This window comes from Dermochelys coriacea, chromosome 4 (assembly GCF_009764565.3).
Source record: "Dermochelys coriacea isolate rDerCor1 chromosome 4, rDerCor1.pri.v4, whole genome shotgun sequence".
Taxonomy (NCBI): domain Eukaryota; kingdom Metazoa; phylum Chordata; order Testudines; family Dermochelyidae; genus Dermochelys; species Dermochelys coriacea.
This window is the reverse complement of record NC_050071.1, coordinates 66,946,130-66,969,935: the sequence shown is the minus strand read 5'-3', so window position 1 is coordinate 66,969,935 and position 23,806 is coordinate 66,946,130. Positions and strand designations below refer to the sequence as shown.

The following is a 23,806-nucleotide window of genomic DNA, read 5'->3' as shown; positions in this document are numbered from 1 at the left end:
GTTGTGTTGGGTAATGGAAGGTATATGGCGGGACTGTGCTATGTTCAGTCCAGGGCCCGGATTAGATGACTTCTTGAGATTCCTTCCAGTCCTACGATTCTATGAATTTGTCTACTCTTGGCTGTCATTGCAGATAATCACAGCTTTATAACAGCTCCTGGGGCTGGTCTATTTTATGCCAATGATCAGAGTAGTCCCTGACAGGTTCCAGAATCTTTGTTCCCTCACAGCCTTCCTAAGCTATGCTAACTGAGCTCAGCCACAGCTCAGCTGGGGTTTTTGAAACAATCAAAGAAGAGTTTTCTCCCAAAGAATCCAACCCATTTTGTACACATTACATCACATACTGGACCAGGACTTCGGGATTTTAGTCAGTGGAATAGAAATACACATCGAGTGCAGACATCATTAATGAAGCTCATAAAATGTGTGCCCCCAGTACATTGATTTAAGAAGCTCTCCAGCATATTGGGACATAATAGGGTATGTGTTCACATGTACAGAGCATTGAATATAGTTTATGTTTGCAAATCCTGTATGATAACTAGAATAGTGAATATATATGGGAGATGGCATCATACATAAACAGTACAATGCTGGAGAATATGCTTATAAACAAAAAGCATTGGGCCATGTCATTTGTGTTCTCCTTTTCTGCTCTTCAGTTTTAAAAAAATATTTTTGTTTTCTTCAATGCTTTTCTTTTATGTACTGTCCTTTACATTTTTTTTCCTCCACAGTCAAACTATGGTATGAGTGCTGAATGCTGATTAGAAATATTTAGTCCAATACAACCTAGTCATTTTTTGATTCCTAAACACCAGCCCATCATTATTTTTTGGGCTATCATACAGATTATGCTAGATAATTTTAATAGCATGTATTCTAGCCTACAAATGGAATTTAAGTATTTTTAGTTTTTATTAGATTATTTGTGGCAAAATGATTTTAATGGTCTGTCATTAATCTTTTACTATTTTTTTATTTTGACAGGAGGAAACCAGTAAGGATGTGTATGTGGTGGTCAGCTGTTTTATTTCTTGGATGCATTTTTGTGGGAGCAGAAGGGTGGCCAGTCAAGGAAGGATATGACTTTAAGCCCTATCAGCCTCTAGTAAGATTACGCCACAAGGTACTGATTATTTTCTAGCATTCTTTGCTTTTCCACAAATAAGGAATAATTTACTCAGTAAACTTTTATTTTATCAGAGTAACCATATAGGAAGAAACTCTTTCCAATAATAAAATCTTCAGAATATTGCTCTAATTAATCAGTATAATGGAGATGCTTTGCAACTCTCCAGGGATCAAAACAGCCTTAAATCCAGTTTCCATAGCCACCAGATAACTCCCCTTGCATACAGTGATTCTCTAGTGGTACAGAATCATCATAGTATCTCCTAAACTCCTCACTGGGCTGACAATGTAGGTGAGTGGCCATGGAAAGCTATACCTGATTGCTATAACGGGCTCTGGGGGTTGCCTGCAGTTGGCATAGACTAAAAGAGCCTTTAAATTGCTTTAACTTATGCCAAAGACAGAAGCAGCACCTGGACAAGCATGGGGCCACAACTGTGACTTAAAACCACCTTTGCCCCCTACTTCTGGGCTTGTGCCAGGTGCACTTCAGTTGGAGAATCAGGGCCATTATCTGTATTAAATATCTAAGTATTTTGAAACCATCTAAGTGGTTTGCTGTTAACATTTCAAGGTGTTTTCGTTAAATTTCTTCATGCAGTTTACAAAATATCAAAACTATTTCCTGATATTTGTAAGTTTGTAAAGATGAGCCCAAATCCTGAAGTTCTCACTCGGTCTATATTCAGGTGAAACTCACCATTGAAACCAGTGGAAGTTTTGCCTAAGTAAATACGGAAAGATTTGCCCATGAATGTACATTTTTGTGTAAGTACAGTATATTTCTTACAGATGGAACATAAAATATGTAAACACTATATTTTAGTAAAATTACAATGAAATGCTATAGTATGAATCCTCTGTGGATTATTGTTCCAATATCAGCATGTGCTAAGAATGGCTTGAGTACGTGAGGCCCAGTCCTGCAAACACTTATATATGTGCTTCATTTTAAACGGGTAAGTGGACTACTTGGCAGGATCAGGGTCTTAGACTTTACCTGTTAATTCAGTTCCATTTATGCAATTTCAGAGAAGCATACTCTAGTAGCAAGGAGAAGAAAGAAAAAATGAGAAAATAATAGACTGAAACTAGGAGGAAATTAAAACAGACAGACAGGAAGGGTGACCATGAAAACAACACTGGAAATACAGACAGTTTAGATGGAAAAGAAAAAAAGAGGAAGAATGGAGATGAAAGCAGAAATAGAGACAGAAGCAGGAGATAAAAAAACAACTAAGAATACATTTTTTAGATTTAGGTGGTCTCTAGTTAATATGTCTTAGGTTACCTTTAGTCTGTTTGTAGTGTTGATGGTGGAGTAATTCTTAGATAGCTGTTTTATTTTTGGAACAGAATATGATACAGATTACAAACATAGTTTGTGGAGATTAACATAGATAAAAAATAGAGGATTATTTTTGTCTCTCATCTCTAAACCATCATTGCTTTATTTTATTTAGTCAATTCTATTAAAGGGCCTCTGATATTATACTAATAAATTTTTGTTTGCAATTAGTTGTGAGAATGTACCAGGCTGGCAGTGTTTTCCTGAAACACCCTCCATCTAGTGAATGTTGGTACTTTTGGGAAAGGGTTAAATGAGTCCTGTTGACTCACTGAGATGACTTGTCATCACCATCTGTCTATAAAGGAAGTGGGATTCTCTCTCGGGGAAAAGAAAGATTTAGACTGTAGACTGAACATTCCTAAGGGGAAAAAATCCTCTGAACAGTCAAACCTGGTAGAAAGTGTGAGCTGGTGTTTGTTACTTTATTGCTGTAAAGCTAACCCCCCAGAATTAGGTGAGTTTGGACCTTAAAGTGTGTGAAGTTTTTTATACTGCAGGTTAGTAATGGCTCCTGCTTACAGAGTGCAATCAATGCTGGATAGAGCTGGTCAGGAAATGGTTTTCCTGTCCCATGAAAATTTACAAGATCTCAAAAATTTTCCCATTCCACATTGGTATGAAACCAAGACTTTTCAAAGTTTTTCAATAAACACCCAGAATAACCTGGTGGTTAGGTTACCCACTGTGATATGGAAGAATCTTCTTGATTTAGATCAGAGACTTGATTCTGAATCTTCCACATTTCAAGTAAATGCCCTAGCCACCAGGCTGTTGGCTATTCTGGGGTATCGTTCTCTTTCTTTCTCTCTCTGGTATTGACCACAATTCTATCCCGGATTTGGGGAAATTTTCTAACCAAAGTCTCATTAAAATTGATACATTCCCATTAAAAGTTTTGATTTTGACAAATTGGCATTTTCCAGGGGGAAAAAACCTACTTGTCAAAAAAATTCCTGACCAACTTTAATGATGGAAATGATTAACTTCTGATTTACTCTAGTGGAGTAATTCCTGAGTTACACTAGTTTAGAACATGCCCACTGTCCTTGAAAATAACTGTTAAGAAGTAGGGGGACTGGAATGTTAGGTTTTACTGCAGACGTGATGGCACATTCTGTTAGTATACCTTGTATTTTTATTTCTTTGAAAAAGATAAAATTAAAGTTTTTTAAAAAAGAAAAAAGGTGAGTGATAAAAGTGAAGTATATGAAACTGAGAACTAAAATGTGTTCTGACCTCTAACCAACAAAATCTGTGTGTTGATTATTTTCTGGAAAATGTTTCTAGGTGATAAAATGATCTAGCTTTCAATATTAGTATAAAACAAAAAGATACAAAACATGTCCTAAAGTCAGTTTTTTTGGAATCAATTCTGGCACAGACATACATTCAAAGTATTTAACAAATAATATTTTATATTGGGTATGTACTCTGAGAATCTAAGCCTTTTTCTGCTTCCCACTAGCATTTTATATTTCAAATGTTTAAATAAATAAATTCAATTATGCAAGATTGCTTATTGCAGGTAAAAGATGATCACAAGTACAGCAAGGTGTTGCTTGCTATTGAGTAAGTAACATTTCTGAATGGTTTATGGCTACATAAAGTGAAAACAAATGATGATTCACTGTTGCTGCAGTGCTGGGAAGCTTAACCAATGATTACAGTACAGTCAGAGTAGTTTCAACTGTCAGGTGAAAACACAGGTATCCCTTTTCTTCTTAGTTAACTTGAAATGATTAATTTATCTGCTTGAGGAGGTAGTTACTGTTTACACTGTTTCTGTAGTTAGCAAGTTTAGATATTCACAAAGGTTTTATGCATTTATATTTAAAAATGGTTATATACCACTTTTGTGCAGATTTTTTTTTCACAGAGTTGCAAGTAGGTATAGGAAAACTCAGGCAACTTTGAGGTTAATTTAAACCATATTATATGGTATATATATATATAATTTACAGTATTCAAGACCAAATTCTGATATTAGTGGATTTCCATGGATGGAATTTAGTACTGAAGGGAGATCATTGACAATTAAAATGTCACAATGTTACACACACAAACACAAAATAGCTGCCAAGAATGTTACCAGGGAAAGTTATAGTTGCCACTGAAGACAGCAACATCCTTGCTAAAGATAATAAAAAAGAGAGAAGATTCCCTAATCCATTGATTTAATAGTCTTAGTAAAGTCTATTATAAATTAAATCAACACGTTCTTCAGATATCACTAGCTAATGCTCAGTGTATGAATACTCTAGAAATACAATGCAAATTAGCCAACTGAAACCACATCACCCAGGAAAACAAATATACACACCTTATACTTACCAACCTCTAGCTTCCCTGTGTAAATCCTATAGTACTGTGGAAACAGTGGAACAGGAAACTAAATCACCACTGTTTTTCTCACCATGAAGACATTATAATTCGGAAGTGAGTCACTGTCAGCTTTCCTAGAAACATCATGTGACTTCCCACAGACCTTCTTCCATTTGCCTTTTCCTCCTGCCCCAGAGAACCTCTCGATCTACAAGTAAACAAACACACCACTTGGTTCCAAACTGTTTCTCTTTCTCTCTCACAATGCTACTCTAACCAGGGTTAGAGAGGCCTGCGGGGAGAGATCAATGGTGAGTGCTTGGGTTCTTTGATCTCTGTGGTAGCAGACAGAGGAAGACAACACAGAAAGAAATCATGTCTACAGTGTAAACCAGAATGGAGATATTAATATTATTAATATAATATTAATCCGACTGGTATTGTTTGTCATTAATTCTCAGTGTGGTGTTGCTAAACAAAGATGCTGGTTTTAGATTCGTGATGCTAAGTGCATGATTAATGGTTAATAAAGTTTCAGATGTCCATAATTTCATGCAAATGGTTTTCATTGCATTACTGAAAGCTTGTTGTGTGATACTGCTGGACTGCTTTTGATGAAGTTGATTCTGGCCAGGTGTTCAGCTCAGCTTGAATTAAGGAGGAATTAGTGAGGAGGTGATATGGCTGTGCTTTTTGTATCCAGTCTGCAATTCAAGAGGTGCCCTACACCATAACTAGATAGAATACAATGTATCTATCTTGTGTGGGAGTCATGAGGTGGAGTTAAATTGGGACTGGTTCTGCTGTACCAGTCACTTGCTAGACAGGAGGTCCCTGCATGAGTTTATGGGTTTCCTCACCACAGTGGCATTGGAGCCTCTGTGGCTGCTAATGCTTTGTGCCTTTAACAGCCATCTCATGACATCTTTTGAATCAGCTCAAGATTTCTTAGCTAACAAAATGACCATTGAACTATAACAGGTAATAACTGTCTCATTTCACATAATTTGCCACACTCTTAATTTAGTTTCTGGATTGGAATTGTAGGTTAGGTAGTTAGCAGGTAGTTTTGAATTTGTCATGGTCTGGTCATTGCCTTCCTCAGTTTTGAGGTAGGGACAGATTTACTATGTTGGGGTGAGGGACTTGTGTTGATGGTCTGCCCTTACTGGTCAAGGGAATCAGAGCACTTTCAGAAGGCCACGAGAGTCTATATTCTCCTAAAAGATTTTTTTCTTTATCTCTTTTATCTGTTTATTTTATTTTTAATTTTCAGCCATCAAAAGGGTAGTCTCTGTTCTCTGGCTTCATTTTCACAGATCATCTGGGTTTACACTTACCTGCAATAGATGAAATATGATGAAAGATGTTTGACAACAGATGCTTCAGACTGATTGGACCATACAGATTATACAAAAAAATTATGCTGAGACTGTAGAGAACTTATTCCTTTATGATTGATGCAGGCCAGCAGGGAACAACTAGTCTCATCATTGACGAAGACTGTTAACACTTCCCTGAGACTATATGTACAAGACTTTCTTAAGGAGACAGCTGTGCTGTCTTTTGCATCACTTGACATTAACAATCTTGCAAACAAACTTTCAATATCTGATCTTTCATTTTTGGCTAACTTTTCACAGAAAGATGTGGCAATACAAGTCTGAGTACTTAGATACCTCAGTTCTGGGCCTGGGCTGCAATGGTCCTGGCCAACCCCAGTACAGTCTAGGGATGTGGGTGATCACACTGGTAGTTAATGAATATTTGGATCCAATGCCATTGGAACTACCATTTCCCCATTTGCATTTTCTCATGACAATACCATTACATATTGTTATATGTGAATAGAAAAAATGTTTAATGTTATTTTGATAGGTTTCACTTTATCATTAGGAATTACCAGAAATTTCTTCCCCATTTGAGCCAATCAATTCCACTTTATAGTATTTCAGTAAAAAGATCACAAAATGTGAAGGGTCCATACAAGAAAATGATTTTATGAGAGGAAGTCTAATTTTATCAGTTATTAATTGAAACTATTAAAAGTTTAATTTATGGTATTTTTAGTACCCAGTATACAAAATGACCAGCTGGCATCTAAGCAGTATGTCTCATCCTGTCTTCTGGAAATTTTCTAAGGGAATAAAATTCAGTTATCTGTAACTTGTCAAGTCTGTGCATGTAAATTGACAATAGTTCAGGCATTACTATAATATCATGTCAATTAAGTTCAAATGTTTGACTGTATGAATTAAACTTAAACTAATGGACCATTGGACAAAAGAAAATCAGCAAAATCCTTGTCCTATCTTTCACTCTGATCACAAAAACAGAAAATCAGGTAGAACAGTGGGTTTAGGTATAAGAGGGATTTCATTGGTGTAATACTTCAGAAAGATGAATAAGAAGTGAGCTGTAGCTCACAAAAGCTTATGCTCTAATAAATTTGTTAGTCTCTACGGTGCCACAAGTACTCCTTTTCTTTTTAAGAAGTTCTAGAATCTGGAGGAGATTATGGGTAGAATTTTCAAAAGAACTCAGCACTGGCCTAACTGCTGCCACTCCAAGTCAATGGTAAAACATCCATTGGCATCAATAGAAGCATTTAGTAAAGTCAGTGATGAGCGAGCATTTCTAAAAATTTTACTCCAGGTTGTCTTTTTAGATCAACTCCACAGAATATTTTGCTGTGGTTATTCAGAGGGATGTTAAGATATGTCTGAATGTTATTTGGGTTTACTGTTTTGCAAGTTTCTCCAGGTTCTCCATAAGCAAAGACACTGAATAAATGTGTAAAGGCCTTACCATTTGGAAGTTGTCTTGCACTGCTGATGAGCTGTTGTAGATCATTTATTAATATGAAGTCTCACGTCTGAAATCATTAGACATTGTATCTTTATGATACCACACCCTCTGTTCAGATAGTGTAGTTTTAAGTTAGTTTGTTCATTATCCATGTGTCCTTCAACTCTCTTCCATGTAATCAGTCATTGGTTTTTCTTTCCCCCCAGTATTCCCCTCTGTGTGAGCTCTTAATTTAATCATGTTACTGGAATTTTGGTGCCTCAGGGTCTGGCAAGATAGGTGTTCAGGGGGATCCTGCACATTGACTGGCCCTTTGGGGAGCGGTCTCCCAACCCTAGGACTGTACATATGTAGGAAATCCAGTTCCCTTTTTGAGGTTACCTGGTGTTTCCCCCTCCCAGCAGTGAGTCCTTCCCTGCCCCCAGAGGGCTGTGATCTGTGCTCTGTGGGCTAGGTGTGTTTACCCTTTGATCACATGCACCTCTTCCCAGCAGCTTTCCCATAACTGCTCCCTGTCTCTCACTAGCCTGGGGGAAAACACCCCCTTTGTCAGTTAGGTCATTTGTGTTCTTACAAACTACCACCTGGCAATTTCCTGATCTCAACTCTTTTGCTGACACAAGTGTTGGAGCTGCATCTTGATGTAAAGCGACAGAGTTACTTTCCAAAAACTTAACAGAAACAGCATTCTGAAAAACTGGGACCTGGATTGGAGTACCCTCCATCACCCATTTCTCTGTCCCTGAGAAGTCAGTTGTGTGACTGTCCCTTCAGGAGGTCAGTTACACAGTTCCTTCTCAAAACCTGGGTCACAGGCTGAGTGCCTGGGTGCACCGATGCTGACCCAGCCATCCTCCTAGTGTCCGGGGCATTCTGCCCCAAGTGACTTGTGAGGAGACATTCCTGTACCTTCACCATTCCTTCCCCAGTTTCCTCCTCTTGGCCCCCTCCTAAGACACATTTCTCTGTGCTCCATAGGAAGAGTTCTATCCCTTGTTCATCTGTAAAACTCTGCCAGCTAACAAGTGGGACAGTTTCCTTAATCACTGACAACACCTCTCCTGCCCCTGTCCCTGAGGGCATGTTGCCTTCTGTTGGAAAGGAGCTAGTCTCAGCCTCTCCCATACTTGGAAGCACATTGCTTCCCTGTGTTATAGAGTCACGGGAATCCTCACCCACCTCAGTGGTTTCTGAGATTCCCTGCCCCTTCTCTGGGCTCTCCTCTGGGACACATTTCTCTATGCTCCCTAGAGCCGGGTTTATTTCTGGTTCAGCTGTGACAGGCTGGTAGCTAACAACCTGGACAGTTCTCTCCCTGGCAGGCATTACACCCCCATCCATTCCTGATGTGGTGTTGCCTCCAGTTACACTGCAGGAGTTGGTCTCAACCACCCTCCCACCTGGAAGCATGTGGCTTCCCCCTCCTGCAGAAGAATCAAGGAGACTCTCTTTCATTCTTTCAGCAGTTCCTGAGACCTTACCCTTTCCCTCGGGTGTCCCAGTATAAAACTCCCTCCTGCTGCAGGCAAATACTTTAACCTGAGCTATACAGAAAAAATCATTACCAAGAAGCAGGTCGACTAAGTCAAAACACTTTCCAAACCTTTCCACACCACATGGATTTTAGCTAGTGGCATGAGGAATCTGCTTTTGCCCACCCCCACAATCTCTGCCATTTGGCCAGGTAGCATACTGGCCTTTGGGACCACACTCTGCTTAACCTGAGAGCTCTGAGCCCCTGTATCCCTTCGCCCCAAGTATTCCCTGCCATCCATTTGGACAGCCTTAACATGCTCCATATTTGGTTCTCCAGAGGCTAACCTCACCAAACCAATATGATAGGTTTCAATTGCTTTGGGGGTTTCTGTGTTGAGACAGCAGAGTTAACATGAGCTATGGTTGCCTGCTTCCTCCCAGCACAGGGCATTTATTCCTCAGGTGATTAGTAGAATTACACTGATAGCACCTTATGGGCTCTTCTGCTCTTATAGGAGATTTGGGATAGGAATTACCAGTAGAGGACTGTTTTTGGGTAAGAGAATGTTTAGGCTCCCAACCCCCTTCTCTCTTCTCCCTTCCCACCAGTTTTAAACCCCTGTTTCTGTGGCTTGCCCTCAATAGATGCTTGAGTCTGTTTGAAGGCATAAGCTAAAAAAGCCATCTCACCCACAGTCTTTACATCTTTGTCCCATAGACACTGCTTTACATCAGCCTTACATATGCTTAGGAAATGCTCTTGAGCAACAAGATCAAGCATTCCTTCAAAATTTAGTCTAAAGCTTCTTCAATAGACATTCCATTGAATACATTTTGAGCTTTACCCGTTAATTTCACAGTCAGGGAAGGAACTCTCTAATCATCAGGGATTTCATGTATTACACACAGCCTTCCAAAGGTAGTCAGATATTCAGCAATATCATCCTCTTCACTGTATGCAGGACATAAGTGTTCCCATTTGTGGATTTTTGGAGTGATGGGAGTCGTTGGGGTCGGGGCCTCTGGTTCTGCTTCTCTAGTTGGTGTTTTCTCTCTCTTTCTCCTCTCTCTCTTTTTTCTTCTCTTTCTCTCCTTTTTTCTCCCATAGCCTTCTGTGTGCAGCCTCCTCTCTGGCTGTCTCTGCCTCCATAGCCCTTCTGTGTACAGCTCCTCTTCTTTGAGCCTCATTTCTGACTGCCATACTTGAAACTCATGGTCCTTTTTCTTCTCTGCTGCTTCCAGACTGGCCAGCTCTAGTTTTGTAGCTGCTTCACTGGTAATCATTTTTCTGCTTTCTTATGCTTATTTCCCTCACCTGAAATAAACAAACAGAAAATAACAAAACTGTGACCTCCTTCTGACTGTTCTTAGCCAGTGCACTTAAGACTCACTTAACATCACAAATATCAGTGCTTAAAGTATGAACTCCAAGTGGAGTAACAAGCCACACATACACCCTGCTTGCTGAGCCACTGTGACATTCTCCTGGTGTTATCTGGACTGGTGATCTGCTAGGTCACTCCAATCCTCAACTCTGGGAGCCAGCCTTACCCTGCTCTGCTGTGAGAACCCCCACTCCTGGGCTGTTCACACACAGCCTCCAGCATGTAAGCTGCTCTGTCGATTGTGCAACTGAATGACATTAGCCAATATCTCTGGTCCCAGACCCAACCCTAGGAACCTTGGTCTTGCAGTGTCCAATTATGCCTGCTGGATGCTGCAAGCCTATATGAATTAGTCAATTTAACAAAGAAATTAATATGTACCAAGCTTGTTATTCTAAGTGGAGTCTCTGACAGGGCCGGCCCAGAACATTTTGGCACCTGAGGTGGGGAGCTCAAATGACGCCCTCATGCCCTGTCACTTGGGCCAAAACTTTTAAAGGTCTCAATTCTGCCTTCTTCCTGTTCCTCTCATGGTATTGCTCTGTTGCCTACCCCAATAAAGAAGAACTAACAACTTAAAATGCCTTGTTCAAAAATTTTAAGTAACACTTAACTTTCAATCACCTGAACAGCAAATGTAACTTTTCTTGTCTGCATAGTAAACACTGGCATTTTTATCTGTTTGAATAATCGAAGTGGTGCTTTCCATGCCTTCTTGGTTGCAAAGATTTGAACTGCTGAAGGTCCACAGTCTGGACCAGCTCATGCTCTATTGAGATGGTTGCAAGGCTGACCAGCCTTTACTGTGTCATTGTGGAGCATAGATGTCTTTTTATTAACTACAGCTTGGAGAAGCTGCGTTCTCCACTAGCAACTGTTACAGGAAGTGTTAGAATTATGCGCAGAGCAACAAAAGTATTTGGAAAGAGGGTGGTCATCTTATGTGTGCACATATATTCCAGAACAACCTTTGGAGTTCATCCTGCTGAAATGTATCTTGAAAGGTCTTTCAGTTCATCACCTCAATCACTCGCATAAATATAGGGCATGTCATCATGTGTCAACACTGTCTCTAGAACCCTGCATTGCTGGTGTAGGTCTTCTTCAGGTATAGTGAGGAGTTTTGGAATATCATACAACATCCCAAATATATTGCTGTGTTCCTTGAGCTGTATGAAACGTTCTTCAACTGACTGTTGCACAATCTAGCACCTGGTTAAAGAATTCAACTTTGAATTGTTGTTTGGGGTCTCTTATGGGATTATCCCGGGCCTCGTAATCAAAATGTCTTCTTCTTTGGTGACTCTTGTATTCTTGAATGAGTGGGAAAATAGCTTCAGTGTGAAGTTCCTCTGCCAACTTCTGGGCACTCTTAGGAACGTTTTGAAATCCCTCGTCTGACCAGTAATACTGTAGGTATGACTTTGCTTTGTCCAGTTGTTCCATTTCTCTAGATATATCAAGGTCAACACCTTGGAGTCTCTTGCTTACAACATTTATTTCAAACAGTATGTCATGCCACAACACTAAGCCACACAGAAATTTGAAGTTATGTATGTTTCTGGTGATTCCATTTCCCTCTGCCACTGTTCTCCCATGAACAGTTTCTGTCATAGCATTATCCTCCATAATGGCAACTATGGCATCATCTATCTTCCCAATTTGGTGTTTGATAGGCTTTATCACCTCCACTTGACTTTCCCATCATGTGGCACTCAGTGGTTTCAGTGTCAGTGAGGATGTTCCCTGATGTTGCTTCAAAATTTGCCATCGATGAGTTGATGCAGAGAAAAATACATAGATGCTTTGAATTACATTAAAAAATTCAGCACCTCACTAGAAGCTGATACTACATCACTGACCACCAAATTCAATGAATGAGAACTGCAGGGGACATAAAAAGCTGAAGGGTTTAACTCTTGGATCCATGTCTGCACTCCTCTGTTCTTTCCTCTCATGTTGGCACCATTATCGTAGCCCTGACCTCTCATGTCAGTTATAGCAATTCCCGTATCTTCCAGCTTTTTAAGAAGCACATTTGTCATACCAGCTCCTGTATTATCATCAATTTCAAAAAAATCTAGAAAGTGCTCTGAGACAGTCTCCATTGCAGGGACATTTTCACTAGGTTCGGTTGTTGTTACAAAATGCACCATTAAAGTCATTTGTTCCGTATGGCTGATGTCAGGAGTGCAGTCCAGAATAACAAAGTAATATCTTGCTGACTTCAGATCTGCCACAATCTTCTGTTTGACTTTTGTTGTCAGTAACTGTATGATCTCATTTTGAATTGTTTTTCCAAGGTAGTGGTGTGTACATTTCTTGGGTGGTGACTCTTCTTAGATGCTCCTGAAGTACATCATCAAACTTAGCCATCAGTTCCACAATTTTAATGAAGTTTCCATTGTTTGGCACATACAGCTGATCTGAAGTGCCACACAGTGCTAGGTTTTGGGTAGCAAGCATTCTCACAATGGCAATGAGCCTTTTCAGAACATTTTGCCAGTAAAGAGACTCTGATGCAATCTTCTCTTGATGCTGATCATCTGTGGTGGCCTTTAGCCTTATTCTCATCTCAAGCTCTTTCCACCTGTGAAATGCTTTCTGGTGATTTGCTGCCTTTTCATGGCATGCCAGATTTCTAGCCAGATTTTTCCAGTCTTTTGTTCTTGTAGAACCCAAATTGGCTGAAACATTAGAGTGGAAGAGTTTGCAACAAAAACAGTATGCAGCATTCTGGGTTTTTGAGTACATAAGCCATGCCTCTCCACTTTGTCACAATTGGTGATTTCACACCAGTAATGTGTTGGATGGAAACTTCTATTTTCATTGTCTTTGGGGAACATGAAGTTTTTCACTTGCTGTGGCCCATGCAGTACAAGGAAGTCCCTCAGGCTACTGCTCAAGTGCGTCCACAGTCCTGGATCATCTAGACTTAAGGAACTAAACTCAGTAGCAGCTGTTTCTTGTGCCTCCACCACATTCTTTTCTCATCTACATTTTTCTTCAGGAATGTGCATGGTTACATCCATTTGAGATGGAGATATGGATGCTGCAGTAGCTGCCAGGTCACCTGCACTCTGACTAACTGGAAAATCAGGCATCTCCTCACCACTCACATCCTCACTGGGGCTGGAAGGCTTACTGTGAACATTTGTGTCTATGTAACTCAGAAGAACTCCTTCCTGCTTAGATAAAAAAGCTTCCTTTGCTTTCTTTTTTTTCTGAATTCTGCCCCAGAAAGGCATTTTCTTCTTTCTCTCATGACTACTGTTCTGTGTCAGCTATAGTGGCTCTCAACACTCAGTTGAAGGGGACAAATAAGCAGACTGGTAGCAGGGCCTGAGTGAGGGAAGATATCAGCATCTTAAGGGCCTAACAGGCTCCTATTACTTCAGTTGCTTCAGGGAAGCAGGAGGAAACAGGAAGCTCCCTGAGAAGCTGGTGTTAATCAGTCCAGGCTCCTGGAGTGCTAGAGAGGTGCATAAGAGACTCCTCCTCCTCTGTGTCCCTGCAGCTCCTGCTGCTTTCTGTTATTCCCTCTCACCTTTTCTACTGCCTGCCTGTTATGTCTCTTGTTCCCTCCTTCCTCCAGCATAGCACTCCACCATCTCTGTGCATCTAGAGCAGAGAGAATACATATGCACCAGAAGCAGACACAATTTTCTACACTCTGGGTCCTAGTGGTGCCCCCCAGAGTCGGGCACCTGAGGTGGCCGCCTCAGTTCACCTCATGGTAAGGCCAGCCCTGGTCTCTGACATGCTTCAAACCAAACACACTGCTTCTGGTAGAATAAACAAACAAATTTATTAACTACAAAGATAAATTTTAAGTTATTATAAGTCAAAGCACAACAAGTCAGATTTGGTCAAAGGAAATAAAAGCAAGATGCATTCTAATCTGATCTTAACACTTTCAGTGCCCTTACAAACTTAGATTCCTCTCACCACAGGCTGGCTGGTTGCCCTTCAGCCAGGCTCTCCCCTTTGATCAGCGCTTCAGTCACTTGGTGGTGATGTCTGTAGATGGACGTGGATGAGAGAGGAAGAGTATGGCAAACATCTGTCCCTTTTATCATGTTCTTTCTTCCCTCTTAGATTTGTCCCAAACCCCTTCAGAGTTAGGTGAGCATTACATCATCATAGTCCCAAAATGACCAAATGAAGGGGGGTGGCTCACTCAAGAGTCCAACAGATCCCTTGTTGCTGCCTAGGCCAGTGTCCTTTGTTCCTGTGAGGCTGGGCTGGGTTTGTCCCATACATGCCCTGATGAGGTATGAACTGCCCCTCTGCTTTTGAGAAGTTTTGCCTGGGCTTGTTTTAAGCCATGAGAACACATTTTCAACCTTGTAACTATATACATGAAATTACAATCTATAACATAACTATAATAACAATGCTCAGTGCATCATGAGACTTCTGAAGACACCCGGCATGACATACTTTGCATAGGATACCACACAATCATATAAGGAGGAACATGGGCGGGCAGAGTGTTCTGCTGAGGTACAGAATGTCACAAACACCCCCTTCTTAAAAATAATGTTTCTGATTCTTATTTCACCCCAGTGTAACACCATTGGAAACCTCTTAACTTACAGTTAAGTAAGTGTAAGAACAAAGAAAATCCACAACATTCTCAACTATTTCTATAAGTCCAAATATTTCCATTTTTGCCTTCTTACGAAAAATCTGCACTTTCAGGAGAATCAAAGAAGGGGAAATAGAAAAATAAAATGTTGTAGGAAGAAACAGATGCATTCCAATAAATATAATAAATTGGGATAATACATTATTTTCATTACAAATTATGAAATGTAAAGTAGTTAGAATGTTGTATAATGTATATCAGCAAATGGGAGGCTTTATACAGATGTTCTTTTCAATGATATATGTACTGTGTATGCTAGTTATGTTTTTTATGGTTACACTCACATGTTCATTTGGGACATTTTATCAAGGAAAGATTACATGCAAAATAATGCTACTCAGAGATACAGAGAGGGGTCAAGCAGGCAAAGCCCAGATTATCAAGGCTCCAAACAATCCCAAGTTTAAAAGTTCACAGTGTTTATCTAGAAGTCCTGCCTGCCTGAAGGCTCTGAGAATTCATATGATTTCATTCCCTTAAATCCTCTCTGCCCTGGAAAAAAGGCTTTCTACTGCTGTAAAATATAACAGTGAATGCAGGAGACTCAGAGTACAGTGCTGTTCTCACTTGTAAAAAATATGAGAATTCTTTTATTCCTGAAGGATCTTATACTCTGTACCCATTGCCCTTTTAATATGTCCAGGGATTGAGTTACAAATTCCAGGTTTCCCCTAAGATACGTGGCAGCTTGGTTTTGTTTTGTTTTTTAACTGTAGTCCTGTAGTCTTGTAAACAGTAACAATATTTAATATTTTCTTCCAGATATACATGAATAAAATTTGACAATTTAATATATTATTTCTTTCCTTTGTCCATTAGTATTTTCAGGACATGACCTATTTAAAAAGTGCTATTATAACCATCATATGGTAGCTAATATTAGTTGGAAATCAAGAACATTCCCTCCCATAGAAAACCCTTGAAAGGAGTTTTTTCGGGAAGGAAATTGAGGTTTCCCTTAAAAACTCTACTGCACATTGTTTCTTCCACCCACTAACATTCCCTGTGGAAGAAGCAGTAGTTCTAGCCAGAAACACTACGTTCTGCAAAAGGCCAGGATTATAGATGCAGAGGCCCTGTGCTGGGTCCTACTGTTGGCTGTTGGCAGCATCTGGCTGCACTATCTTCACTTGGGAAATTCTCTGGTGTCAATGATGAGAGAGGTAGAAGTTTTCGCACCATCCACTGTCCTCTCCACCCATGTGAATCCTGACACTGGAGGTGTTGACCTCATCCCATTCTTCATGGGATGGATGAGATCTATATTCACAGGGCTCTTTATGCATGCAGATATCAGGGGCATCACCTAGAGCTTGGTTAGCAGCATTGCTTCTTTATGTCACATGCCATACTATGGCAACCATAAATGAACCATGTATAGTCCATGTTCTGGGGACCTCATGTAATTACCCTGTAAATCATGGCTTCTCTACCTCGGCTCATAACTAAGTGTTCGGAGGCATGACCGCCCTGTCCGCTCCATATTGCTAAGTAGGAGGAAGAGGACTGGGCATTCCTGGTACAGACAAGGTTAAGAACCACTACTACTAAACCTTTTCTGTATGCTGCAATTTAATGATGAATAAAATATTGTTTATGTTGAATCAGTTGGCCTTGGTTTAGGAATGTGACAAATGTACAAATGAGGGTGCTTTGCTCCTGGATTCTGATCCCTAAGATCAGAACAAATATGGGATAGTGAAAATAGCTGTTACTTTGTAAATAAGCAAGGTCCAGATTCCTCTTCTCTGGCCACTCTGTCTCTCGTTAGCCTCCCAGACCCAAAACCTGTTCCCTATGCACTCCCACCTGTGCATCAGCCCAGCATAATGAGTTCTTTCTATCCTTCTGCCTGGTTCCGTCTATTGCTCCTAGTATCTGATTATCCATTTTTATTATCTATAGAATGATGATACGCATAATCCAGTCTCTGATGAATGAATGAAAAAATGGATTTGTACATTCTTTGTTCTGACTCCATTGTTCATGTAATTCCTTCATCCCCTCTCTACGGTGTGAGAGTTTGGGCAGCCCTGGGGCAAAGTACATATATTAAGTGAATTACAGTGTGTTGGTGAGGTGTGATCTGCACACATTATCACTTTGCTCATATGAGTGAGAATGATAGTTCCAGAGCAAACATATTAATTGAATAAAATTGTAATGTAAAAATATAAAATTCAAAATCAATATGAAAGTCTTATAGAACTATATGTAATCTTAGCAGGACAATGAAGCCAATCTAATCATTAATAGTGGTGTGTTGACAAACTGGCATGCACCCCAGCTCCACTGTTTTAAATTAATGAATTTTTAAAATTTCTATTCTGATTCCAATTAGCAAACTGCTGTAGTATAAATCAGAAGAAATATGTACTATAAATATTGGATTTTGACACATCAACATACTATTTTTTGTACAGTAATATACTATCCCTGGGATACAAATAATGCTAGTATGGAGCTGCATTGTTTTTTTTTTTTTTAAAAGAGGGTGAACTGTAGAAGTTATTTTGTTTGTGCCCGCCTTTGGGGTCCAGGCAAAGAATTTATGTGGAATTTAATTCAGAACTTAGATCTGATCCCATTTATAATTCATGCATTTATTTTGCTGATTTATTTTTAAGCTTTTAAGAGTCTTTCTCTCCTGTTTTCTCTTTGCGGGAAAAACAAATGACTTTTCACAGAAAAATGGCTTTCCTTTTAACATCAGAAAAAGGTCTCAGGAGTCTTGACTCCGATTTCTTCCTGGTTGATTTAGCCTAAATTCCCCAAAGAAAAAGAAGGCAGATTATTTTCAAAAGATTATTTTCATTTGAAGATATGTGTTTCGAAGACAAAGAAAGGGTCTCTGGAGGATCCTGTGCTCCACTTCCTTAATAGGTGCATTAGCTGGACTCTCACATGGAAACTGAAAAGGTTTTATTTATATAACTTTTAGCAAATATAAATAACTTCTTAATTCCTACTGTAGCTTCATGACTTTTTAACCTGCTGATCTTTTGCCTTTTATTCATAGACGGTATATTTGCTGCTTCCCCTCTTCCCTCTATAATAGATTACCATTTTTTATAATTTTTTTTATTGGATGTCAGAATGTGTTACCAAACTGCATCATGACATTAAGGCACCTCCTTGATCATTCTTTCATTTTATTACAGGGAGCTAGATTTCAGTATTCAATGTACAATCTGTGAAACACTGCTGTCATGGAATTTCTTGGAAATTACTGCAGTATACCATATGATATGAAGGCAACAGAAAAGGTGGTGGCAAACTACTGTATATTCGTATTTGAACTATTTACCAGTGTTTAGAAATACTGTATTTGTAGATTAATTTTTTTAATAAACAACAAAGGGACATTTTTATCATGTAGTCTGATCTACTGAATAACACAGGGAACAGAGTTTCACCCAGTAATTCCTATATCAAGCCCATAATTTATGGTTTAAGTAGAGAATATCTGTTAGAAGACATTGTCTGGATTTAAACACTTCAAGTGATGGAGAATGCATCATCTTATAGTTTCACTGGTCAATTACCTTAATTATTATTTTTAGCCTTATTTCCCATTGGAATTTATCTAGCCTCAACTTCCAGCCATTGTCACTTGTTATGTGTTTGTCTTCTGAAGCCCTCTAGTATTAGAAATGTTCTCACTATGTAGGTACATTGACTATGATCAAATCACCAGTTAACCTTCTCTTTGAATGTGGATGCAAGAAACTGACACACTGTTTCAGAAATGGTCTCTCATAGTGCATGTAGAGGTAATATCACCCCCTCCTCCAACTCCTACTTGACATTCTCCTGCGTGAAAGAATCATGTTACCCTTTTAGTCATAGAATCTCACTGGGAGCACATGTTCCCTTGATTATCCACCACGACCCCAACATCCTTTTTACTGTCACGCTTTTCCAGAATACAGTACCCTGTCATGTAAGTTTGACCTATATGCTTTGTACCCAGATGAACGACTTTGCTTTGGGTTGCATGAAAATGGTTGATTGCACCCAGTTTATCAAGTGATCCAGATCACTATGAAAAACTGACTTGTTCTTTTTTTAAAATTTATTTACCACTCTGTCATTCTTCATGTCATCTGCAAAATATACCTGCAATAATTTTATATTTTCCCCCAGACCAATGATAAAGATATTGCTTAGCATTAGCCAAGAACAGATCCCTACAGAACCCTAATAGAAATATCCCCATTTGATGATGATTCACCATTAATAACTATATTTTGAAATCTGTTTTTAATCCATTTAATACGTATTACATTAATTTGATATAGTGATAAATCTGAGTATTTTGTCAGTTACCTTTACAAAATTTGAAATGTCCTATATAACAATAACAAGTTTTGTCTGACAAGACCTATTTTCCATAAAACCATGTTGCATGGTACTAAATATTCTACTGTCCTTCAATTCTTCATTAATTAAATTACCATATCAGTTGTTCCATGATTTCATCTTGTAGGTTAACCAGCCTACAGCTACCCAGGTCATCCCTGGGATACAGAGACCTCTTGGCAAATGCTCCCGTATTCTTTGCAAACAACTCTCCCCTCAGACCTGGTAAACTCATTATTCAAAACATTTTACAATATATTTATCCATAAAGAATAACATATAACTTAGCTATACAAAGCTCTTTACTGTTTCAATACAACAGAAAGTAGGGAAAGGCACTTTGGATTCATTCACTAAGGACATCCATTACGGAGCAAGGGATTTCCAGGAATGTTGGATTCTGGTTCTGGTGAAACCTGCAATGGACTGAAGCTTTGCAGTGGACTGAACTTTTGGGGGAAGTTACTTATTTATGTAGTCTATAAGTACATAGACTATATATTTATTATATAGGAAATATAAATATTGCTAATTGTTGGCCAAGTTTAATGTTTATGATTTTGTTTTGAATTTGTTTATGATTTTGTAACCAGTTGTTTCCATCACTTTCTCTCACTTCTAGTTAAATCTTTATTCTTTCTTAAATAAACCTACTTTTGTTTTATTATACATGCTCACAAGTTCTTTGTGGTTTACAGGAGCAGGGAACTAAGGTAAAACTGGGGTATGCTGCACCTTTGGGTGGAGAACATCTGGAATTTCTGTGAGTAGCCAGTGTCAGGAGCTAGATATCACAGGGGAACAATCCTAGTAGGTGAAGTGAGGGTTGGCATAGCCCAGAGGAGAGTGCTTGAGTGGCTGAGAGACTGGTGGTGTCAGGGAACTGACACCCAGCTACCACAAAAAGATTCCCTTTCACCTGACACAGGGGGTAATAAGATGGCACTCATTCCTGCATGCCCCAAGAACCAGCACAATCCTGTTTACCCTTTATGGGCCACAGTGCTCAGCTCTTTGCAGTAAATTCCTGTTACTGCAGGATTGTTCTCTAAGGTATATTTTTAGTGTGTTTTTCCTCTCCAGTTTTAAATGTCTCTAATGATGAGTTTACACCAAAGCCTTTGGAAATGATTCCATTGTCTAACATCCTACTTTCAGAAAGACTTTATTGATATTCAACCTGCATTCTAAGAGTATTTTCATGTTGGTAAATTATGTACATGACAATCTAAATCATTTTCACACATCACTGGAAAATATTTTTTCAAGGACACAGATTTTCAGGGTTTAGTACATTTTAAACTTCTATATTTTTAGTGAGTTCCAAGTGTATTTGAACAAGTTCTATCCTTTTCATTATGCCAAACATTTTGTCACTGAATCTGAATGTTTTGCTAACTCTTGCGTTCAAGTATCAGCAAATACTGGACTAGGACTTGCTTCATTCATTTAAAAAAGTGTATTCCATTCAATAGAGTATAGATGCACCACTACAGAAATGCTGATTCCTCTGCAAAGCTGAAGGAGAAAGGGATATTCATAACATCAAATGGATTTTCAAAGATGCAAGCTGGTAATTTTCTCTGTCTTTAAATAAGGCTGGCACTGGAGTTTCGTAACTGCTACAGCAGTCAACAATTTTATTAATGGTAGTCAATCATGTAGTGTTGCCAGATATATCATTACTTCTTTCAGACTTTTACTTCTAAAAGTCTGTCATTTGCTTAACTATTTAAATATTTCTGTTTTATATCTGGGAAAAGCTAGTGCATATATTCATATCCCATCTGAATCTGAAAACTTTGAAATCAGACATCGTTTAGAACGTGAACAAAGCTCCACCATCCCAATCTATTCTATGCTGCGTTTTGCATGCCCTCTTTGTTGCTAAGTCCTATAAGTTTTTCCCCTCTTTGTGTTTGATGGAGGGATTTTTTTCAGATGGCCCCTTTTGAATGTTCCAAAAAGCATGCTACATCTTGTACTCTCTGCAGTCTCATGAGTGCATCTTTCCTTGTGATAGGTCTGGGTCTCCAGTTCAGTCAAGGGGGTCCTGTGATAGCCACTCTCTTTGGGTCCCTGTTTCTCACCAAAGCTCCTTCAACAGGGTTAATTTGGCTTGGTTCTCTGCAGGTGTCTTCTCTCTTGAGACGTTTGTAACTAGAAAATGTATGCAGTGATACAATTCAAGTCTTCTAATAACAAAATTATATTTGTCTACAGGAACACAGCTAGAGATATGGGTTAAAATAACAAAGAACCCCTAAATGCATGACTCTTGCCTATCCTTCTATCTTCTCTAAGCTTATTAAAGCAGGCCCTACTTAGCCCAGCAGTCTTAAGTCTCAGGATGGGAAAGCAAGGCTGCATATCATATGATGATGATGAAATACTTTCTATCCCAATAGTAACTAAGAAGGATGTTAAACAGCAGCTACTAAAGTTAGACATCTTTAAATCATCAGGTCTGGATAACGTATATCCAAGAGTTTTAAAAGAGCTGACTGAGGGACCCTTAGTATTAATTTTAAGGGAGGCTTGGAACACTGGGGAAGTTCCAGAGGACATGAAGAAAGCTGCTGTTGTGCCAGTATTTAATAAAGGTAAACAGGATGACTTGAGTAATTATAGGCCTTTCAGCCTGACTTCAATCCCAGCAAAAATAATGGAACTGCAGCTACAGAACTTGGTTAATCGAGAATTAAAGAGGAGATTATAATTAATGCCACTCAATGTGAGGTTAAAATACATCTTGTCAAGCTAACTTTGCATCAGGTTTGAATGAGACTACAAGTTTGGTTCATTAAAAAATAATACTGTTGATATAAAAAACCTTCTGTAATAGATTTGACTTGGTACTGCACAACATTTTAATGAAGAAACCAGAATGAAACACAATCAGCACATTAAATGAATTAAAACTGGCTAACTGATAGGTTTCAACATTTAATTGTACCCAGGGAATCATGGAGCAGATTTGTTTCTGATGGGGATATGTAGGGACTGGTTCTTGGCACTATTTAATATTTTTATCTATACCTTTGAAGAAAACATGAAATCACTGATAAAGTTTGCAGATGACACAAAGATTGAAGCAGTGATAAATAATGAAGAGGGCATCTCACTAATACAGAGCAATTTGAATTGCTTGGTCAGCTGAGTGTATGCAGATCTGTTTCAGTATGGCCAAATATAAGCTTACACAGCTAGGAACAAAGAATGTAGGTGTCATGACTGGGTCTTGAATGGTCTAACCTAATGGTGAGAATAGGAGTCAGCATCAAGCCAAGAATTGGAGTTGGGAGTTGAGCCAAGGATAAGAGCTGGAGTCAAAAGTCAGAGACCAGGGGCAAGGTTGAGGAAAAAGTCAAGAAAGGAGGAACCAGGGACAAAGCGAGAAAGCAGGGCTCAAGAATCAGGCAAGAAGGTTGGGACCAATATAGCAGCCAACCAGAAATTCACCCAGTTGTGCAGACAACTTCCTTTGCCTCTCATTGGGTTTAAATAGAAAGCCTTGACCAATCAGAGGTCCAGCTATTCCTCCAATCAGGGCCCGAGGGAAACCTTTCTGATGTAGCCTCAGATTTTGTGGTCTCTCCTCCCAATTGGTTGGTAGCAAGCCATTGTGTGAAATCAGGGAAATGTCAGTTGTCTGGGAACCCCATGTACCAAGGTCTGAGACCCGTAAAGTCATGACAGTAGGCCATACTACAGGATGGGGGATTATTCTGTAAAGTAGTTATTCTGAAGAAGACTTTGGGTAGTGACGGGTTGGATCACAGAAAACCCCTTGGGAACTGCCACCTGATGTGCAGGGACTACCTCTAAGTCCATTTTACCTGGAAGCTTGGGACTTCAGTGTCCTGCCTGGTTTGAGCCAGACACACTTGCCTGCAGCAAACACAGACCCAGGTCTGAACAACATCCTCCAAAAGCTGCAGGCTTAGCTGAAAAGAGCTTAAGAAGTGTTCCTGTCTCCAAGACTCAGATGACCTGCTCCCAATGGGGTCCAAATCCCAAACAAATCTGTTTTACCCTGTATAAAGCTTATACAGGATAAACTCATAAATTGTTCACCCACTATAACAGTGATAGAGAGGTATGCAAAGCTGTTTGACATCCCCCGCCCGGTATTAACGCATACTCTGGGTTAATTAATAAGTAAAAAGTGATTTTTTTAAATACAAAAAAGTAGTATTTAAGTGGTTCCAAGTAATAACAGACAGAACAAAGTGAATTACCAACAAAATAAAATAAAACACGCAAGCCTATGCCTAATACAGTAAGAAAGTGATTACAGATGAAATCTCACCC

General features: G+C 39.3%; 1 protein-coding gene across 2 annotated transcripts in view; it reads left to right on the top strand.

Annotated features, from left to right (window-relative positions):
• The window catches only part of FSTL5 (follistatin like 5), a 560,774-nt gene that overhangs the window by 39,975 nt on the left and 496,993 nt on the right, over positions 1 to 23,806 (top strand). For both annotated transcript variants that reach the window (XM_038400977.2, XM_038400978.2), the window contains exon 2: positions 994 to 1,132. In XM_038400977.2, the coding sequence (XP_038256905.1) occupies positions 1,010 to 1,132 (123 nt within the window). In that variant the 5' untranslated portion in view covers positions 994 to 1,009. The remainder of the gene's footprint in view (positions 1 to 993; positions 1,133 to 23,806) is intronic.